Genomic DNA, 23309 nt, shown 5'->3' on the forward strand with positions numbered 1-23309 from the left:
GCCAATCGGGGCGCGGGTCACGGCGCAGGCGCGCTGGGGAGGGAGGGCTATGCTAATGTTGTTGATATCCTGGGGCCACCCGAGTTAAAGGGGGGAAATCCGGGGGCTGCCACTGCTGCCACTGGCCCTGGCCCAGCCGGGGGTCCCCCCCTGTAGTCGCCGCAGTCCCGGGGAGAGGCGCCCGCCCCCTGCTCGGGGGGGAGGGGGCGCCGCGGGCTCGGGGAGCACGGACGGCCCCTACCCATGAGGCCCTGATGGAAAACACAAAGGATCTGGTGAGAGCCGAGCGCAGCAGCCGCTTTGTGTGCCAGGTGGGGGGGACGCCTGCAGCTGCCCGGCCCCCGGAACGCGGCAACTCCGGGACCCCGCTCGCGGGCCTGCTTCTTCATCCCACGCCCCCTCCATCTCCGGAGCTCCCCTCCCCCTACTGGCCGTTAAACGTTCAGGGGTTCCCCTCCCCCTCAACCCCTGACTTAGGGTTCTCTCTTTCTACTCCTAGGGAGAGAAAACATGAGAAGAAAGTTTTTCCTCTGCTCCCCCCAACCTCTCTCTGCTTGAAGGGAAAGACTAGATAGGAGACTTCCTTTTTTAGATGCCAAGGGTGGGAGAGTGGTGCCCTCTCTTCTCCGGGGTGTGGGGGCAGGCGCATACAGAGTTTCAGGGCTTTGCAGGGGAAGGAGCCCACTTTTGTAGAGCCAATGCCGAGAGGCATTTTGCACGTGGAGGTGCTGATACTGAAAGGGGGCGGGGTGGGCACGTGTGGGAGGGAGTCGTAGGAGTGGTGTCGGGGAGTCAGCCGCCAAGGCTGCTACTTCAGCAGGGTTCCAAGTCAGTGGGCTTCCATCTTCCTTACGTTCTCCTTTGTGAAAAAGAAATCCTAACATTTCAGAGTCGGAAGAGACACTAGAAGTCACCCAAAGCAGCCGCCCCTGTCCAGCTTCTGACGAGTGGTAGGTAGTCTGACCTCTACTTAACCCTACATCCATAAAACAGGCACTGCAGCCTAGGAAAGCACCTTCGGTTTCTTTCAGTCTCTCTGATACTCAACTTGCCTGCCCTTATTAGACCCTTCAGTCTCATTCATGTCATGTCCTGGTTAAGTTGCTCCCTTTTTTACTTCTCAAATTTGTTCTCACATCCTCCTCACCCACCCACTGCTCATTGGCCTATATTTTGTGTGCCAGGAAAGAACATCAGGGAAGTGGAGGAAGGGGGATGGGGAGAGTAAAGAGATGGTGAAGGCCAACTGAAAACTTTGCTGGGACAGTATCAAGTATGCTGCTTCTAGGACTAAAGATGGTTGAAACTATTCCCTCGGAAGCCAGCGCATTGCTTTGTGGGGTTTCATAGCTGTTTCACAAGTACTCCTCTTTGAGAGAGATTAGGACAGTTTAACACCGCAGTCTTGGTACTGTCAGTGTACATTCTTTGCCTTTTGCCTAAATCACTTTCCTAAGAATGCCTAAAATTGGGCCTGGGGGAGGAATGGTATTGAAATCGATCAATACAATACCTGCAAGACACGTGATCAAAACTGCCTGTGTCCCACCCCCACCCCCGTGTGTGTGTGTGTGTGTGTGTGTGTGTGTGTGTAAAAGAATTCTATCTTAAATCACACGTGAAATGTTTATTACAGTTTAATATTTACTTTTGACTTCCTAATATCTTTTATCCCCCTTATGTTGATATACACCAGAACTTAGCACTTAGTGGTTAACTCGCAAATATATGTTGGCATTCACTGATGTGCTTAACTCCCAGTAGCCACCTGAAACTAGTAAAGCAAGCTTCTTCCTGTACCCCACTCTGGTCAAGGCTGTTGGTTTGCTCTTGTGTGTTTCAGACTGTTTGCCTCAACACCAAGTGTTTAGAAAGAAGATAGCTGGTTTTGCACCACCTCCTCTGCATACCAAACAGCTTCTATTTATATGGAGCCCCACACTCAAGTATTGCAAATGCCGTCCGTGCACATTAGAGCAGAAGCTGTCCCAAATAAGTGACTGTTCATAGTGTCCTCCTATGGGCCAGGGTTTCTAACCAGTTTTGTAACTTTATGTGAACGAAAGCATCCATTTTCTCTCAGGGCTATACACTAGTGTTTTCACCTGGATTGAATCCTAGCTGTGGAACCTTACAGAGCTCTTTACTCACGGCTTTACAGTGTCAGTCAGTATGGCCTTCCAAAGTTCTTTTCTGCTAACTTTAAACATGACATAATTTGACTGACTTTAAAAGCATTTGCATGCTAAACATACTAGACAGGAACAACTGGTTTTTTTTTTTTTTTTTTAAGAGCATGACTGTTTTTTATGGTTAACTATACATGGGTCTTTATTATGTCAGTCTTCCCAGATATTCGGGTGTTCCTCTCTCTCATCCCTTAGTTACTTTGTAAATAAAAACAAAACAAATTATTTTATTTTAAATTGTGTTTAAATACAGCATTCAAACTCAGGCAAAAATGCAGTTTATGAGTAAAAACAGCATGTTAATGTCCTAGCAATTAAAGTACTGAGTGAAAGCCAGGACTGCTCAGGTGATCTGAATAATCACATCCTAAACAAGGAGAAGTCAGCTGTTTGATTTGCTCATTACTTCTCAGCTTTTCATTCTCGCAATTGTTTCCGTGTCTGTCTAGGCCAAACATAGTGGTGCATGCCTCTAATCCCATCACACAAACAGAAGAAGGTACAGCTTTGTTTGGACTGTGTAGTAAAGCGCCCATTTCACAGAAACAGCAGGAGATTAACCATCCAATAAAATTCAAAGACAAGTTGACTTTCGTCTTTGGGTTTCAAATACATGACCAAGAAAGGTTTTAAGTAGTTCCAGGCTTACATTTATCTTCTAATAGTTCCTAATAGAGTATTTTTAAAGGTTCCAGATAACTTTTATTTTTATTAAAACATGCATGTTTTACTAGTCTTGAACTCATGGTGGTTCGTAGGCATGTACCACCATATTCAACTCATACAGTGATGGGGATTGAGTCTGGGGCTTTGTGGGTGCTAGGGATTCTTATTAACTGACACTGCATCCCCAGACAAGAGCTTACTATTAATCTTTTTTATTAAGAACCATCCTTCCCCCTGCAAAACTATAGTTTCTCTTCTGGCTTTTCTAGAAAGCATAATGAAGGGTGAAAGTCCACTTGAATAAACACTGAATGAAAGGGCTGCAGTGATAGTTGGGGAACACTGTCAGAAGAGGCTTGAGCTGCCCTTCTGCTGTTGTTGAGCTCTGTGGCCTTATTGGATGGCATCAAATACCTTGGTTTTCTCCTCATAGTTGAAGGATTGTATAGAATCAGTTGTCTAATAAAATTTTCTACTGTACTGGAAATGACTGTTATCTGTATGGAAGACACCAGCCACAGTGGCTATTGAACACTTAAAATGTAGCTAATGGACGAAAGCATTCAATATTTTATCATATTGTTTTTATTTGATGTCAATTTAAACAGTTGTATCTCTTCAAATTGGGCATGCAGGTATTGGTACAATGTAATCACTAGGTTCATCTCTTAAAGACTATAGTTTAAAAGCCTTTCCTGGAGGTGGTTATTCAGTAAGCCTACAGTAAAATCTAATAACCTGTCGGTCTAGTTTGGTTTCTCTGTCTCTTATCTCTGTCTCTCTGTCCTTCCCTCCCTTTCCCTCCCTCTCCCTCCCTTGCGCTCGGCAATGAGTCTCACATACAGGGATGCGTGTATGTAGAAGCCAAAGGTTGGCATTGGGTGTTATCATTCTCTATTTCGTCAGACAGGCTTTCTAACTAAAGGCCCCAGGGATCTGCCTGTCTCCCCTTCAGCAGCTGTGGGATTACAGACACCTACTGTTGTGCCCTTTATGTGGTGCAGGAGAATCTGAACTTGGGTCCTAGAATTTGGGGAGCAAGTAATCTACCATTTTCCCAACCTAGTTTGGTTTTTTTAAGACAAAGTGCTCATTTCGTAGCCCAGTCTGGCTTTGAACTTGTGTATGCTTCCAGTTCCACATTGCTGGAGTTTTAGGTGCGTGCACCAAGGCCTGCCAAGAGGGTGTTTAATGTGTGTCCAGAAAGTTTTTCTTACCAAATCAGTTAGGGAAACACTGGTTTTGAGCTCCTTTCTCCTTTTCACACTGAGCTGAGTGTTGATTTAGAATTTGGTTTGAACACTTTATCCTTAAGGCACGTCGCCTGCTGTCTCAGAGCTTTGATTTCTTCATCTGAAGTGTGAGGTGAGAATCAAGTCTTACTCTTTTCATAGGGTCTGTAAGCCTCCACTCAGAGATGTGATGATCACTGCGATTAAAAAGTGAGTAGTACTGTCAATGTCTTCCCAGATGTCCTTTTCACTGTATATTGCCACTCCATTATAAAGCTACTTGTATATAATAGTTTATTTAAAGCATTGTAGCCCAATTATTTGTCCTTACTTTGTTGCCTAATCATAGAGCAGGCATACTAAGTCTAGTAGATTTTTATATTTCTGGTGTTTGGCATTGTAACTTATAGGCTAATATCTATTACTTGCTTTTGACTTTAAATTTTTAATGTCCAATTACGTTACACATGAGAGAAGTACCCCTTGTATGCATGTATCTAATTTAGTACTGGCTAGCTTCTATTCAGGAATTACATGACTTTGTTCCACCTGTGTTCATTCTGTGTCTGTACATGTGTGGGCTGGTGCATGCCACAGAATGGAGGAAGGTCAGAAGACAGCTTGCAGCCTTCCCAACATCCAGATTCCAGGGGTCGAACTCAGGTCATCAGGCTTTGTGACAAGATGAATACACCAGAGATGTACCTCAGTGATACTGCTTGCCTAACATTTGCAGGGTTCTGGGTTGAAACCCCAACATACATACATACACACACACACACACACTCTCTCTCTCTCTCTCTCTCTCTCTCTCTCTCTCTCAGTAATAATCTTTAAGACCCACTAGGCCACTGTGTGTTTCCTAATGACTTGTAAGATGTCTTATCATAGCCTGCCTTTGGAGTGAGTTATATTGTCTAGGAAAGAAGGAAAGTGAGACCCAAATAATTGTGGCATCCAAATTGTAACACTGACAGAACCAGAAATAGGATTCAAAAGCATAGAAATTTGGACCCAGTCAACTCATCAGACTGTGTTTGATCCTGATGGTGAGATGAGACAGAATCCCTTCTTAGAAGTCAGAGTCAGGAGGTTCTCTGAGTTCAAGACTAGCCCGGTCTACATAAGCAAATCCCAAGGCTGCTACATAGTGAGCCCCTGTCTCAAAAGAAAGACATTGGTGCAGTAAAAAGAACATCACTTCCATGTGAAACCAGGTGCATGGTGATAGAGGGCTGTAACCCACACTTCAGACGCTAAGGCAGGGGAGCTCACGTTCAGGTCCAACCCTAACTACTTAATGAGACATTGTTTTAAAAATGAAAACATTTAACCTGGGTATTGACACCCAAATGCTAGAAAGATGGCCACAAGTTCAAGGCCAGGCTAAACTATAACATGAAAACATATCTAAAGCAAATATTATGAAAAAGCAGGGATAATAGAACGGGCCTGTAATCCCAGCTATTCTAGAAACTATAGTAGTTCAAATAATCTCAATGCCTGTCTGACCTACAAAATAAATTTAAGACCTGTTTAGACAACTTAGTGAGGCCCTGTGTTATAATAATAATAGAAGCCAGAGTGGTGACTCATACCTGTAGTCCCACCGTAGGAGCTCGGAGACAAGAAGACTACCATAAAATTGAAATGGCCATGGTAGTCTCAGAATGGAACTGTATCTCAAAAGGCAAATGATTTTTTAAAAATATACTTTATTATGCATATGAAATATTAATTTTTATGTGCTTAGATTTGGATCTCCCCAAGAAAACTGATTTTTTATATCTGAAAATTTTATACGCACAAGCATTTTATATAAAGATATTTAACCTGTACTATATGATATATTCCCTTTTAGGAATTGAAACACTTCCCATTTAATTAAGCAATTCATGCCTTTGCCTTTAATCACAGTATTTAGGAAGCAGAACAGTTCAAAGCCTGGTCTACAGAGCAAGTTCCAGGACAGTCAGGGCTACACAGAGAAACCCTGTCTTGAAAAACGAAAAACAAAACAAAAAGAGAGAAAGATAAAAGATACTCCACCCCTAGTTGTAAGATATTTATAAAAACTGATAGACCTCTACAAGAAGAGTCAGCCTGTGCATGTGTATTGTGGCACACGTGCACCCATTCCATCCCAAACTTGTTTTAATATTTGTTGAGGATAGAAAGACGGCTGAGCACACGTTGCTCTAGCAAAGGACCCACTTTCAGTTCTCAATACCCACAGCAGATGGCTCACTGTTGCCTGTAACTCCAGTCCCCAGGGAATGTGACTTCTCAGCTTCCACTGGCACCCACACTCACGTGCGCATACCTACACACATAGTAGACCCAATTTAAAATAATAAAACATCATTTTAAAAAAAGTAATCATTCCTGAGTATGGTGGCACTCAGTACTGGGGAGTCAGAGACAAGCAGGTCTCTGAGTTTGAGTTTAACCTAGTCTAAATAATGGGGACCTTAAAGGGGAAAAAATGAGATAAAAATCTATGTGAAGCAAGCTATAAAACATTACAGAGTTAAGACATCATCTCAACATGAAGCTGTCCTTCCTAAATTAATAAAATCTCTATTGTTGCTTTTGAGACAGAGTCTTGTGTAACTCAAGTTGTTGTCCTCAGACTAGCTAGGTTACCAGAAATGGCCTTGAACTTTTTAACCTCCTGACACTCTGGAAAGCTGATACTACTGGCTTTTGTGGACATGCTCAGTTTGTGAGGTGTTGGGAATAGAACCTAGGTTTTGCACATTTTAAGCTGAATTACATCCTCAGCTCTTAGTTAATATATTTAATGAATTCTCAATTAAAATAACACTAATGTTTTGGCATAAGTCTGAGACAGTTAATATTTAAAAATCACTGGGAAAAGGGAGGACGGAAGAAAAAAAATTGTCAAAAAACTGAAAATCTCAAAGGTAGATCTAGACTTAACAGACATCAGAATACCCTAGAAAGCCTCTAAAATGTATAAAGGCAGAACCTTGCCACATGAGAAACAGATGAGGCACAGTCACATATGTGCCATAATTGTGAAGCACATTGCCTTGTTATACAGCAACAGCCTCAGTTCTCAGGCTCAGTGTGCTCCAGCTTTGGACTATGTAATGGTCTGTTGACCTTCATGTGTTTTGCTGCCTCTCATGACCACTAAGCATTTAGAATCCACTGCCATATTCCCAGTAGGAATGATGGATCTGGGCCCAGTATGGTGGTGCACACCTTTAATCCCAACACTTGAGAGGCAAACAGGTCTGTATGAGTTAGAGGCTAGCCTGATCTATATAGCAAATTTCAGGCCAGCCAAGGTGATTGATATACATACTAAGACCCCGTCTCAAATTTGTTTTGTTTTTTTAAAAAGAATGGTAGATCGAGGAACACAATTAGACGTGAGTGAGGAATTTGAAAGAGAAAAAACGAGCAGCAGGTGTTAAGCTGGCCAGTCAGGAATGTCCTGCTCTGTAATTACAAGCTTGAAGAGCAAGAACAAAGATGCTCAAGAGTCCCCTGTGTTGACCACAGTAAGACCACATTCAAGAAAGCCTGGTCTCAGGAATGGAGAAACAATGGCCAGCCACAGTGGAAGATGAGACAGACACCCATATTCTTGGGCACCATGATGAGGAAAGCTGAATAAAAACATTTTTTAATGTTGAAAAGACTAGACTTGACCAGAGTTGAACTAGTGGTTAGCTGTGAGGAAGTAAGTGCTGAGTCTGAAGACTGATGGAGCACAGGGGAAGACTTCAGGGAAACTGCTGTAGCACCCAATGGTCTATGGTACAGCTGAGGTACACAGTAGGTTAGTTGTATAAATAAACAAAATTACCTCTGTTGGAATTTCTATGGTATATCCGTGTCATAAGTGGTAAATGACTGCAGAGTAAATTCAGAAGTACACAGGAGTACATGATAGAGGCATGGTACTTAAAGTAGCACTTTAAATCAGAGGGGAGAGTTAAAAAGGACAGTACCACAGCTAGGGAGCCATTTACACAGACATTAGCCCCCTCTCACTACTCATGAGAATAAAGTGTAAGCAGTTCAGACAGTTAAAGATAGAAACAAACTGTACAAACACTAGAAGAAAATGTAGGTGTATATTTTGGTTTCTGTGGCACAATTTAGGAAAATTTTTCTAATGTTGACTCATAAAGGTAAATGGAAATGCTGGTCCTTAGTGCACACACTACTGGAATGTGTGCTTAGCATGCCCAAGGGCCTAAGTTTGATCTCCAGCATTAAAAAAATAAATTAACTTGATACATTTTATCATACCATCCACCAAAAGAGGGACTCAACTGTCAAGTTCTACTGGTCTAGAACTTACTATGTAGACCAGGTTGGCCTTGAACTTCTAGAAATATACCTGCTTCTGCTTCCTGAGTGCTGGAGTTAATCATATTTTTCTAATTGCATGCTAAAAAGTCCATAGGCAAAAACAAAATAATGCAGACAGAACAAGTACGAACAACTACGGGAAAAAAGTTTTGGATTAAAAGTTCAAAAGAGAAAGGTCAAAAGAAGCATAACCAAAAGTTCTGGCAAGACGGTACATGCCTTTAATCCCAGCTCTCGGTAGGCAGGCCGATCTTCATGAGTTCAAGTCCACCCTGGGTCTGCATGAGTTACCAGGGCTACATAGAAAGAACCTGTTTGCCAAAAAAAAAAAGAGCGAGAGAATGAGGGGATGAATAGTGTAAAGCTATCCTCTGCTGAGATACTGGGCTTTAATACCACTAAAGAGGATTAGAGCTCCCTAAAGGGATTAATTTCAGGGCTAAAGTACAGTGTCAGTATAAAGTGAGCCTGGGAGATACTAATATGCTGGAAAGTAAGAAATTATCCAGAAATTACAGTAACATGTCAAATGGATGTGTGAACTAGTTCAAGAAGTCCTTAGCCAAATTCAAGATTGTGGACCCCAAAATGAGTAAGGATGGTGAAGGGGGGCAGCAGAAGTTAATTCAGACTGAGAATGAAAAATAATAAGTAAAGAATGATAGGATTGGGGTGGAGAGATGGCTCAGTGGTTAAGAGCACTGGGTGCTTGCTCTTCCAGAGGTCCTGAGTTCAGTTCCCAGCAACAAGATGGTGGCTCACAACCATCTGTAATGGATTTTGATGCCCTCTTCTGGTGTGTCTGAAGAGAGTGACAGTGTATTCACATAAAATAAATCTTTAAAAATAATTTCCTGAAACTGATAACTGGTATACATGTGGAAGACAGTTTTTATTGTTAGGGTTGGTACATATGTTTAGGTAAACCGTGTATTTAAGAGAGAAGACAAATGGGGCAAACTGTTACTCAGGGCTAAGTGTGAGTGCATGGGCACTTGTGCAATTTTCCAACCTTCCTGGAGGGTTGACATTTCTTTCCAAAGAAGTGAGAAGAAGGGCTGGCTATACTGACTGATTGTTACATCTGTTTTTTTAACAAAAAGTCAAAAATGAGAGTATATTTCCCTAGATAGGTCTAATACTGGGACAGAAACATAGCTGTAAGGACTTTGTATGTAACAAAATTGCATGTCAAATGCCCTTCTACCTAAGCTCCTATCTTCTGAAACTGTTTTATACACTGGACATTTACCTACCATAATATAAAATACATACACCGAAGTTTATTAGAGCGTACAAAATATTGAAAACTAGATATTTTTACAGAGAAAGAAGTGGTATGTATGTTCTATGTGATTTATCATTTAAGAACTTTGTTTTAAGCTAGAAAGGAGGGACTGGAGAGATGCCCCTGTTGTAAAGTATGTGCATTGCAAGCATGAGGACCAGAGTTTGGATCTCCACATCTAGATAAAAAGCTAAACTTGGCAATGCCACCTGTGTTTCCAGCACGGGGGAAGACAAAGACCAGCAGATTGCTGGAACTCTCTGGATAGCCACTGAACCAGTGAGCTCCAGACTCAGTGAATCCCATCTCAACAAATGAGGTGGAAAGACATTGAGGAAGACACCTGAAATTGACCACTGATACATGCGTGTTCACGTGTATACACACAAATGAGCATATATGTATACCATATACATATCAAAAAACAAATATAAAAGTCTTGAATAGGTAAGTTGGGTATTAACATTTCAAATGTTATCCCCTTTCTCCATCTCCCTCTCCCATCCTCCCTCCCCCTACTTCTATGAAGATGCTCCCACTCCCACCTCAACACCCTGGCATTCCCCTACACTGGGGAAACAAGCCTCCACAGGACCAAGGGCTTCTCCTATTGATACCAGACAATGCCATCCTGTACTACACATGGGGCTGGAACCATGGCTCCCTCTAGGACTTGCTTGGTTAGAGTCACACGAAGGTATTTTATATTATTTGTGACTTATAAAGGATGTCATTTCCCTTTCTCAGCCTGTTTATCCTTTAGGTAGGCTACTGATTTGTTTGTGTTAATTTTAAATCTAGCACTTTGCTGAAGTTTATCAGGTTTAGAAGTTCTCTGGTGGAACTTTGGGGTCACTTTTTGGCTAGGACTTCAAATAGTATATTGAATAGGTACAAAGAGAGTAGGCAGCCTTGTCCCTGATTTTAATGGAATTGCTTCATGTTTCTCTCCATTTAGCTTGATGTTGGCTACTGGTTTGCTATATATTGCTTTTTCTATGTTTAGATATGGGCATTGAATTCCTAATCTTTCCAAGACTTTTATCATAAAGGGATGTTGAATTTTGTCAAATGCTTTCTCAGCATCTAGTGAGATGATTTTGTGAGGTCTTTTTATCCTTTGAGTTTGTTTATATAGTGTATTATGTTGCTGGATTTCCGTATATTGAACCATCCCTGCATCCCTGGGATGAAGCCTATCTGATCATAGTGATTGATCATTTTGATATGTTCTTGGATTTGGTTTGTGAGAATTTTATTTTGTATTTTTGCATCTATATTTATAAGGGAAATTAGTCTAAAGTCCTCTTTCTTTGTAGGGTCTTTGTGTGCTTTAAGTATAAGCGTAATTGTGGCTTCAAAGAACAAATTGGGTAGTGTTCCTTCTGTTTCTGTTTTGCTAGTTTGAAGAGTATTGATATTAGGTCTTCTTTGAAGGTGTTATAGAATTCTCCTAAACCCAGCTGGTCCTGGGCTTTTTTTTGTGTGGGAGACTTTTAATGACTGCTTTTATTTCTTTAGGGGTTTTGGGACTGATTAGATGGTTTATTTGATCCTGATTTAACTTTGGTACCTGGTATTGTCTTGAAAATTGTCCGTTTGCTTCTGATTTTTCAGTTTTGTTGAATATAGGCTTTTGTAATAGGATCTGATAATTTTTTTAATTTCCTTAGATTCTGTTGTTATGCCTCCTTCATTTCTGATTTTGTTAATTCGGATACTGTCTCTGTGCCCTCTGGTTAGTCTAGCTAAGGGTTTTTCTATCTTGTTGATTTTTTCTGAAAGAACAATTCCTTGTTTTGTTGATTCTTTGTATACTTCTTTTTATTTTGTGGTTGATTTCAGCCCTGAGTTTGATTATTATTATGATACCCGGTAGCCTTGGTTTCTGTTGCTTAGGTTCTTGCGTTTGCCTCTCGCCATCTGCCTATCTCCAGTGTTAGTTGGTCTTGCTGTCTAACTGGAGCTTGTCCCTCCTGTGTGCCTGTGAGCCTATGATCTCAGTAGTGAGAGCACTCCTGGGAGACCAGCTCTCTCCAGGTGTTATTTGGGTATGGAGGGATGTAGGGCAGCCTTAATTCTGGGCACAGATGGAGACAGGAAGGAGGATCCTGTCCCAGGCTGCTCTGCAGTCCCTGTCAATGATAAACTTATGATGCCCTATTTTTTGCCTCCCAAATGCTGAGGTTACAGACATGTGACACAACACTCAGTTTATCCTTTGCTGAGGATCATTCAAACCCAGGGCTTCAGTCTTCTAAGCAAATAGTCTACCAATGAGCTGTGCCTCCCTGCCTTCCTTTTTTTTTTTTTTTTTGAGGCAGTTTTTGGTTTTTCAAGACAGGATTTTTCTATTTTGTAGTCATGTCTTGAAATTCACTCTGTAGGCAACATTGACCTGGAACTCAGGGATCTGCCTGCCTCTGCAGGCATTAAAAGTATATGCCACCACACCTGCCTAAATTGGATCTAGTTCATTTTATGTAAGTTTTTACCTGTATGTATGCATGCTTGGTGCCTACAGAGGTCAGAGGACAACACTGAGTCCTCTGAAACTAGAGTTATCAAGTGGCTATGAACCACCAGTCCATATTCAAGAATAGTCAGTGCACTTAACCATAGAGACCATCTCTGTCACTTCGACACAAAAATCTTGCTATATATATAGTCCAGATTAGCTTTAAACACTGTTCTTTCTCTGCCTTTTAAGTGTTGGGTTTAAAAATATAAATGCTGCGATTACAAGCTTACACTAAACAGTCTCATAGCTTTTATTTACATTTTATAATAGCTAAAAATATTAAGCTGTTTCCATGTCTTTATCTGCCATCTGAGTATATTTGAAATGTCTTTTTAAATATTTTACCTCACTTTTAAAACTATTGTTTCATTCTCTGAAGTGATTTTGCTTTTTCACTGTTTTGGGAGTATGCTTGATTTATTTTGTAGGGTTTTTCTTTTTTGAGATAAGGTCTATGCTGATCTGAAGCTCATTATTTACCAGAGGGTAACTTTGAATTCTTGATGCCTCTAACCTAAATACTGAAAGTGGCACCAAACTGACCTGGTTTTGTTTGGTTTTTTAGTGCTAAGGCCTAGAGCATGCTAGGCCAAGTGCCCCACCACCCAGCTCTCTCAGTCCTTTTGTATTCTTTTATCTGAAGCAAGGTCTTGGTAAATTGCCCAAGCTGGCTTCAGACTTGACCTCTCAAGTAATTTGGGATTATAAGTTTATATCACCACACCAAGTGGCAAGTGATATAAGAGAATTGATAGAATTTGGGGAGTGTGGTGTTTTGTTTTATTTTTGATATAGGGTCTCATTTAGTCCAGGACAGCCTCAAAGTTCATTGCAACCCAAGATGACCTTGAACTCCTTATCTTCCTGACTTCAGTGAAACAAGTGTCTAAAACTATGGCTTGTGCATGCTCTACGCACTCTACCTACTGGCTCAGCCCTCTGCGCTTCCACGCTGTTGTAGTTATCTAAGTATATGATTTGCCAGTATGTCCTCCCAGTCTTGTAAGTAGCTTGCTCTCTTAACAGTATCTTTTTAATGTTGAATGAGCATGACCCTTGGAGGTCAAAGAACAGCTTTCAAGAGTTGGTTTGCTGCTTTTGTAGCGTGTGGATTCCAGGAATTAAATTCAGGTTATCAGGCTTGGCAACAAGCACCTTTATCTGGTTGAACCATTTTGCAAGCTTCCGTTGTATCTTCAGGAGAAAAAATTAAGACTTTTTATCAAATCCAGTTTTATTGTATTTTTTCTTCTATGGATATTTTTAGTATTCACCTTAAACCTTAACTAGAAGTGCTATTTTTCTCTTTGAAGTTTACAGTTTAAGGTCTTCCCCTTTATGCCTGACCATTTGAATTAATTTGGAATATGACCATTTTGGATTGATTTAGAATGTGGATAAAAGTATCTGATTTTTATTGACTACATGTTTATTTCTAGGTCCTTACATAATTTATACACTGATCTCTCAGCCTGTTCAAGGCAAAATCCCACTTTCTCCATTAATGTAGCACTATGATATAACCAGGCTGTCAGTTCTGTCACTCTGGTAAGACTATGGTGAGAGTGTGTTAAATCTGTAAATCAGTTTCGAAGGAACTGACATTTTAGTGCAAGATATGGGGGCTTACCCTGGAGTCCCAGCATTCAGGAGGCTAGGTCAGGAGGATTGTCCCAGCACCCAGCCATCCAACTCCAGGTACAGGAGATCCAGTGCTGTCTTCTGGACTAACTCCCAAGTGCTAGCATTAAAGACTTGCCCCACCACAGCCTGGCATGTTTGTTTGTTTTTGTTTGTTACCAGTAGACTAGTTTATGGAAGAAAAGAAACTTAGAAAACGGTTCTTCCAAAGAATTCAGCTGTCATAAATTATGACGATGTTGGGCTAAAGAGATGGCTCAACAATTAAGAACACTTGCTGTGCTTAGAAAAGACCAAGTTCGGGTCACAACCACCTGTAATTCCAGCTTTAGGGGATCTGACATCTGGCCTCCTTGGGCATCTACCCTCACACAACGTGTTAGCTTTACAAAGCAGGTACTTAACCTTGAACATGTGATCCACCCACCTCAGCCTGCAGTGTTGGGATTGCAGGTGTGTCCTGCTTAGCTTTTATTGTCACTTTGGGAGGAGGAACCTCAATTGAACAATTGCCCTGGTCAGATTGGCCTGTGGGTGCGTCTGTGGAACATTTCTTAATTTGTGATTGATATACAGAGGTGCCAGCCCGTTGGGTGTAGTGGGGACCATCCATAGGCAGGGGTGTGTGAGCTCTGTAAGAAAGCTAATAGAAGAAGCCAAAGAGCAAGCCAGGGAGGAGTGAATATCTGTCCTTGGCTTCTGTTTCAGTTTCCACCTTGAGTTCCTACCCTCACTTCTCTCAGTGACGGGCTGTTACCTGAAATGTAAGATAAAGTAAACCCGTTCCAAGTTGCTTTTAGTCATTGTATTTATCACAGCAACAGAAAGCAAACTGAAACAAGATATGTGCTACCATGCCTGACATTAACTCTTTTAAAAAATATCAACAGCCTGTAGTGTGCCATCTGTAATCATTAATCTTCTGAAGTGTCAAGTTGATGCTTTCTGAACATAAAGTTAGAATAAGCTCTTTTGAGGTAACATATATTACTTGCTAAGTGAACTAGCTGTATAGTAGGCAAGCATAGATGAAACCTTGGAAGACTTTGTTTGGGGGAGGTAATTTTTTGTTTTGGAGACAGTACTTTTTTGGTGGGGGGGTTTATTTTTGTTTGGGAGGATTATTTTGTTTTTGTTTGTTTGAGACAGGGTCTCTCTGTAACCCTAGCTACCCTGAAACTCAGGCTGACCTTGAACTCACGGATCTGCTAGTGCTGGGTTTAAAGGCTATGTGGACTCCGTTTAGTATTGTTGTATTATCCTTTTAGTATTGTGTGTATGAGTGTATATGTGTATGTATGTACATGTACCAATGTGCATATCTCATGGCACACATGGAGATCACAAAATAATTTTCCAGTAGTTGGTTCTTTCCTTCCAACCTAGTGTTTAGGGACTGAAGTCCATTAAATCAGGCTTGTACTGCCAGCACCGAGCCATCTCACTGGCCTCAAGTGGAGTCTTCATGGATATTTCTGCATGAAAGTGGGCTGGATGAGTTTATTAGAGATTCAGAGCCCATTCTGGCTGGTGTTGGTTAATACTGTAAACCAAATACTGTGGTAAATCATTATACACTGTCTTCTCTTGGTCCTATGAGGTGGGGAAAGTCCTTACTAAGTTAGCCCAAAGGATTTCTTACGATCCAATTACAAATCCTCCTGTATATCCTCTCTAGTCCACTCAAGTCATGCATAAGTCAGTCATGCATGCAGTCAGTGTATCAAGCCATCTCCAAATCCTGTATCTTTTCCTTTTGGTTTTGGTTTTTGAAAGTTTTCTATCATGTAACCCTGCCTATCCTGGAATTCACTGTGTAGATGAGGCTGACCTTAAACTGTCACAGAGATTCATCTGTGTCTTCATACACACACACACACACCCATGGTCTCTACCTCTCCCAGACAGTGTCTCTCAGCAGTCCTTAGCTTGGAGAGGAGGCGTCTAGTGTATCTGGTCAGTTTCAGGGACCTGCAGGCCTTGAGTCACTTACTTCTTAAACTTAAGGAGTTTCCCTGAAAGATGACATTTCACCTCGACTTTAAAACAACAGCCTGTGTCTTAACAAACTTAATTCCCAGAGGCGTGAGGAATGGATGCTTTGTCTGCAGAATAAAATGCTATGCAGTACTTCACTGAGGATGCTGTCATCACTGAGGATGCTGCCAGCCCCGTCTTATTCTGTTGCCACATAACTGCTTCATCTCTCAGTTTGTGACACCATTAAGAACTGTGTCTGCTATGTACACTGCTCTGTCTGTGTCCTCAGTTAGGATTGAGGTACACAGTTGTTTGATAAGTAGTTACTGGGTGACTAAAAGAAAAAAAAAAAAAGTTCTCAGGGAATAGTGTCAGGTTGATCAAAATTATGTGTTCATGTCGCTACACTATCAAAGAAGATTAACCCATTCCCTACCACCTACCCTGCGAGTGTAAAATAGAAAAACTTTTCTTTTGGAATTGCCTTTAGAATCATTATTTCTTCTTAAATATTCCAATAGCGTCATATCCTGACTCTTTGAAGGGAAGCTCCTAGGTCAATGTTCTTTAGAGTATAAATAATATTCCCATTGTGTGACCTGAGGAACCAGGTTGGGCACAGTAGGACACACTGTGTGTTCTCAGCCACTCAGCTGTCAGAAGAATTAAGGCCAGCCTAGGCTAACCTGTCTCAAAATAGGAAAGAGGGATGGAAAGGTGGCTCAGTGGTTGATGCTCTTCCAGAGGACACAGGTTCAGTATCCATCACCCACATGGCAGCTCACAACTATCTATAACTCCAGTTCCAGATGATCCAGTAATGACTTCTGACCTTTATGGGTACCAGGCACATAAGTGGTGCGCAGACATGCGTGCAGGCAAAACACCCACTGTATTTTTTTAAGAAACTTAAGACTATTTGAAAAGGATACAGTGTTGTCTGCTAAGCTTGCACCTATGATCCCTGCGGCTTGGAAGACTGAGTGGGAGGATCCCCTGAGTGGGAGGTCAGCCCAAGCTGTAGCAGACTCTGTCCCAAAAACAAATAAAATAATCAGTTCTCAGTACTAGATCTTCACTTGTCAAGTCTCATTTAGTGGCATTTGTGTTGAGGAATTGTAATGGGGTGGGGGGGAGTGTATACGCACTGTGTCATATGTCACTGGTTTCTTCTACGAAGACAGAACATTCTTCACAATCCAAAAGAAAAAGCAGACTGGTTCGGGATGTTTGACGGCTATGATAGCTGCAGTGAGGACACAAGTAGCAGCTCGAGCTCTGAAGAGAGTGAAGAAGAAGCCGCTCCTTTACCTGCCAACCTACCAATTATCAAAAACAATGGGCAAGTCTACACATACCCCGATGGCAAATCTGGCATGGGTGAGTGTCCACGCTCTGACCTATTGTGTGACGTGATGTCTGAGCTCATGTCTTCATTGGACCTTTTTGCTGGGTTAGTTGTGTTTTATTTTATTTTGAGATGGTGTGTTGCTATTTAGCTCAGACTGGCCTAGAACTCACACTCCTCCTGTCTTTGCCTCTGAAGTGTTGAGATTATAAACAGTGGTAGCACACCTTGCCTCTCCTTTAGAATTTTTAAAGGACTGTTTGAAGAGACTGAGCTGAAACGCAGGAGTCAGATAAGGTCAGAGTTTGCTATTTCACATCTCTATCTTTGCCATCCTGTGGGAAGCAGGTAGAACAAAATCATAGACAACATATTAGTCCACAATAAATTCAGGTAATGACTATCTCTATAGAGCTAAAGGTGGGAAGACTCATACAGTTCTTAAAAACAATCAGATAGGACTTACTCTGTGGTAATTTATTCTAAGATTTGGGGCAGAGGTTGGCAGACATTGTTGTGTTTGCGGTTTGGGGATCGGTTGGTTGGTTTTTTCAGAATAAGTTGCACTATAAATCCCAGGCTGGCCTGAAACAGACAGTACTCCTGCCGCAGCTTGCCCCACCTGGCATATAAGTTATCACCTCTAGTAACACAGAAAGTGGCCTCACTTAGGACTAAACAAGGGGCCTAGAGGTAGTACTTCCCTAGCATGCACAGGGCCCTGAGTTCTGTCACTGGGACCACAAATAAATGAATATGTACACAGGGAAGCCATCCCAGAAACAATTTTTTTCTATAAAAATCAACCTAAGTGTTTGAGGCAATCACTTATTAGTAGAGTGCTTGCTAAGCAGGCATGAGGACCTGTGTTTGATCCCCAGATAACACATAGAAAGCCAAGTATGATAGTGTCTACTCATAATTCCAACTAGCACTAGGGTGGTGGGGACGGGAGTCCATGGAGCTCACAGGAAACCTAACCTGCTTGGCAAGCTTTGAGCCAGACTGTAGTCTGCTCTGTGTGTGCTGTCAGAGAGCTTCATTATCACAGCCCACTAGAGCTTTGAACCAGACTGTCTCAAGAAAACCAGAAAGATGCCGCTCTGTGTTTGCTGTCAGAGAGCTTCATTATCACAGCCCACTAGAGTCATATGTGCTATTGCATCCAATAATCCAAAGAATTGTGTGGTGGACAAAACAAAACAAAAAGATAATCTAACTAACTAAAATGTTCATAAGACCAGGTATGGTGCACTCCTTTGATTCCCAGCACACTGGAGACAGAAGCAAGAGGATCTGTCTGAGTCCAAGGCCACCTTGGTCCATATAACAAATTCTGTGAGAGACAAGACTTCATAGACAGACTATGTCTCCCAAAAAAAAAAAAAAAATGTACGTAAGGGAAGATAGATGTGTAGCTCAGCAACAGAGCTCTTTCTTGCATGGAAAGATATTGTGTTATCGAGCACCACAAACCAGAAAAGAATTTCCTAGATGTATTCTACTTCAGCTGATATTTCTCAGTCATGGTTGACAAAACTATTTGAAAACTTACATCAAAATTATTGAACTTGGCATAATGGTGGACACTTTAATCCCAGTGCTTGAAAAAGAGGCAGGCAGAGCTCTGTGAGTTCAAGGCCAGCCTAGACTACACAGTTAATTCAAGAATTCCAGACAAACCAAGACCCTGTCTCAGAACAACACAAAATTAGTTTCTAATGTTGCATGTTCTTGCTCTGGTTTGGTGATGTCACACCAGTATGGAAAATTTTATCACAAAAGAGCAATGCAGATTGAGAGAGTGTATAATTCTAATCAACATTGATTCATTTTGTTTTGTTGGAGACACTTCTCACTGCAGAGACCAGGTCTGCTTTAGTCTCCCAAGTGCTAGGATTAAAACTGTATACCACTATGGTAGCCTTTTTTAAAAATGAACTAGAATTTGTACAAGGAACTATTCTGTTTTTTCTCTACTGGACACAGTGCCTTGGATTTTGGTATTCTGTCTTGTTTCCATTTCTCATGTATTTGTAAGTATGGTTATGCTGCAGGTGTTTTTAGCCTGGCCATTTGAGTGGGAAATTAACCTATTGGGTTTCTCCCCCAAACTCCCCTTAGATCACACTAAGGATTAAACCTAGAGCGTCACGCATGCACTAGCACTGTGTGTTCTACCACTAAACTGTATCCCAGCCCACTTTTTAGTGAGGTGGGGTTTTACAGAGTTCTCTACACTGGACTTGAATTCTCTCTGCAGCCTAGGTAGACCTTCAACCTCTCAGCCCTTCTGCTTCAGCCTGCCTGCACAGACAGACCCAGCTGTGTCTGTCATTCTTGAATTTCAGTTCTTGTGACATTTGTTTATGTAATTCTTTCAAACTATTGGTCATTATGTAATACCTACCAGAAACTGGGTTGTCTCTCGCCCTGACTAGTTGCTAGGAGACCTCACCTCAGAATTGAAGCTTGCCCCATCCTTCTATGTCCCCTGGACATAATTTGAAAGAATCCTCTTAATTTTTCTAAATACTTGTTCTTTTTTGGTTTCAACATTTGCAGTATTTTAAAGACTTTTGCTGTCATTTCGTTAATCCTCAACTATGTTGCAGTCCTCTTAGTCTTTTGCTTATACCCATTTAAGAGCTAAAATTCATAACATGTAACAAATATATGTATCAATATATATAAAAATGCCTACTAGCACATGATAAGCATTAGGAAAAACGTTAGTTGAAAACAGGGTCTGTCTCTGTGTACACACACACAATTTCAGGAAATTGCTAGACTTTGGCAACCATGGCATCAGGTCCTGTCTGTAACTTTTCTCTATCATTTGTGTAAGAGATAGCAAAAAGATTCATTGCATATTTTTAGATAAGTACCACTAGACAGGAGACATTTGACTTTATTATGATGTTCATATATGATGTTTTTATTGTATTGATTTATTAGCTACCTGTGAGATGTGTGGGATGGTCGGCGTACGAGATGCTTTTTATTCTAAAACAAAACGTTTCTGCAGTGTTTCTTGTTCAAGAAGTTATTCATCAAACTCTAAGAAGGCAAGCATTCTGGCCAGACTTCAGGTAACGGTACAGAAACCTTCTTATTCTTCCTGTTTCTCATGGCTTTCACTCCCCGGTTATCTGACTGTGATTCACTGCATTACACCTCTGCCTAACGGGCCAGTCGTTTACAGCCCACACTCTTAGGAATGTATGAGCCACGAGTGGTATAAACAGGAGCATCTTACATAGTGAAAACATACTATCCAAGATAAGCTGTAAATTATCTGTATAAATGAGTAGGACCTTTTTTCACAGAAGTACAATTAAACAACTTGTTTGTGTAGAACATAAAGCTAATCTCCTGGTGTGCCCCCCGTTTTGTCTCTCAGTTCCTATCAAAGCAGAGAACGATTCATTTGGGCGGGGGGTTGGGGGGGCTCTGTTTTCTTTTCTTTACTTTGCTATGGACTTTGGATTTTGTTCTTTGTTAGCTTTGTACTTTTGAGTACATCCAGTTCGATGCCCTAACCAAGTATGTTTGGTTGATATAACTCACCTTTTTTAAAACATCTATGAAACCAAAAGAAAATCATCCTCTTTTAAATATATATTAGTGCTGACAAAGTACTAGTATCCTGACTTACTTGACTCAGTTATTAACATAACATCTAAAAATTTCTTAAGGCATTATAGTACTGATTTTTGTAATTGTCTTTTGTGTGATCACAGTTTCCCTCTCATTTAATGTATTGTGATCATTACATAGCACTGAAAGAGTTATTTAACCCCCTAGATGAAGGAAATACATCACTTAGATGTATTTCTATATTTCAGATAGACAGTTCCCAAAGATCCTGAGCAGTGGTCTGTACCCAAATGGATGCAGTTTGTCACACTGAATTTGACCATGACCATTATGTCATTGACCTTTTGCATTAGCACTAAAGGTATAAACTCAGTCACTTGCTCTTTGAACATTCAGTTGACTTCTCTTACCGTGTCAGTAGCATTGCTTTGAAGCTGCATGAGTGAATAACCCTGAGTCTGTCTACTCTAAGGAGAAGTTGAATATCCACCACAGCCTATATTTTAACATTTTTATGGGATATAATTTTCATTAACATATTAATTTGCATATTGCTGTTTTAGTCTGTGCCAGCTCTACTGCCCATATTAGATAACTACATTGTAGCAGAACTCAAAAAGAAAAAACTCTAATGTTAAAATTCCTTGTATGTTTCCTCTGCTTTAATAATTTTCTAAACCCTCAATATTTAAGCAGAATGATTAGTATGCAGTCATGTTAGATTTTGGTTGTGGAGGGATGAAGAAGAATCCTATTTACTTAACTTTTCTTGTTTCAGGGTAAGCCTCCAACAAAGAAAGCAAAAGTCCTTCAAAAACAACCTTTAGTTGCTAAATTAGCTGCCTATGCTCAGTATCAAGCTACCTTGCAAAATCAAGCAAAGACAAAAGCAGGTAATTCTGGTAAGTAATAAAAGTGAAATATTTATTCAGCTAGTTTCGAGTAACAGCATTTTAACCTCGGGGTGTGTTTATTTCCATCAGTACACTGCAGCTGTCTTCAGACACACCAGAAGAGGGCATCAGATCCCATTACAGATGGTTGTGAGCCACCATGTGGGTCCTGGGAATTGAACTCAGGACCTCTGGAAGAACAGTCAGTGCTCTTAACCACTGAGCCATCTCTCCAGCCCCTCAAAGTCTGGTATTGTGTTTTTAAATACAAGTGGGACATTCCTAACAGAAAATACAAATTCAGATCTGGAAAGGCACTTGTTTAGTGATAGTGTTCACCTCGTACATAAGGTCCTCATTAGCACAACCAGAAGGAAAATCTGAAATCCAAATGTTTTGACATATGTGTCATTTAAGCACTAAATAAAGTGCATGTAGATGCCTGAAGATTCATGAACCTCTGAATTCTGATATACTTTTGGTAGCAAGTACTTAAAACATGGGTTTAACCAATAAAAGCTTGTGTTGTTCAGCCACTTTATCGATTCCTCTGGTGAGTGGATTTTTGGAAGAGGGTTTACTGTGACGACACCCCACCCCCCGAGCCATCATCTGTTAAGTGCTTTGAGTACAGGCATGTGTCATCACATTTCGCTGAATTTTTTCCTTTGAAAATAATTAATTTTATTTCTTTTCAAGTTTAAAAATTAAAAAAGGTAATTTTCAAAGCCAGGCTGTGGTGGTACACCTCTTTAATCCCAGCACTTGGGAGGCAGAAGCAGAAGGATCTCTGAGCCCAACATGGTCTACAAAGTGAGTTCCATGAGTTCTAGGACCACCAGGGCTAGAACAGAGAAACCCTGTCTGAAAAACTAAAACATAACAACAATAGTAGTGAACAGTAACAACTTTCAGGCTAGCAAGATGGCTCACCAGGTCAGAGTACTTGAGAGCAAGCCTAGAACCGTGAATTTAATCCCCGGAACCCACCTGCTGTAGGAGAGAACCAACTCTCAAGAAGCTGTCCTGTGACCCCTCCCACACACAGGCTTTTGCATCCACAACTCCCCAGCAAACAGTAAATACGTAAATGTTGGGATCCAGGAATTTTGCCTCACAAACCACACAAACACCGGTCTCAGTTGGACAAGGCTAGTTTATTTAGCATACACTCCAGGACTGATGGACCAAGCCCATGGTCCAGATTCGGGAACTGAACCATGACCCCCGAGTTAAGATCCTATAGGGTTTTTAAGCCCAAAATACACAAAAATCTGTGCCAAATTATTTCACCAATCAGGATTTAGGGGTAGGGATTTCCTTAGGAGCATGCCTTTATTGTACATCTATCTTGCTCCCATTGGTTGGGGTATTCAGCTCTGGCAGGGAACTTAACTTGTCGAGTGTTCCTGTCCTAACTTGTCTACTAGGATGTCAATTACCCACATACATGTCTCCTTCGCCTAAGTAGAATGCCAGTTTCCAAGGAGGCCTCAGGAACTTAAAACTACTGGACCATTACTCAAAATGGGAGTCTTATATCAAATAGTTTATTAAGTTATTGCAGGTATTTCTCTTATGTTGGGAGTCTATCCTAG

At 41.1% G+C, this 23309-nt stretch overlaps 1 protein-coding gene across 50 annotated transcripts in view; it reads left to right on the forward strand.

Annotated features, from left to right (window-relative positions):
• Positions 1 to 23309, forward strand: part of Mbtd1 (mbt domain containing 1) — a 56883-nt gene that overhangs the window by 828 nt on the left and 32746 nt on the right. For 6 of the 50 annotated variants that reach the window (XM_087574334.1, XM_087574291.1, XM_087574317.1 and 3 more), the window contains exons 2-5: positions 890 to 950; positions 17051 to 17250; positions 20177 to 20310; positions 21597 to 21720. Coding sequence is in view for 36 of the 50 variants with exons in the window: in XM_087574291.1 (XP_087430417.1) it covers positions 17097 to 17250; positions 20177 to 20310; positions 21597 to 21720 (412 nt within the window). In the remaining 14 variants the exon portion in view is untranslated. 50 annotated transcript variants of the gene reach the window in all.

This window comes from Rattus norvegicus, chromosome 10 (genome assembly GCF_021556685.1).
Source record: "Rattus norvegicus strain SHRSP/BbbUtx chromosome 10, alternate assembly SHRSP_T2T, whole genome shotgun sequence".
Classification (NCBI taxonomy): domain Eukaryota; kingdom Metazoa; phylum Chordata; class Mammalia; order Rodentia; family Muridae; genus Rattus; species Rattus norvegicus.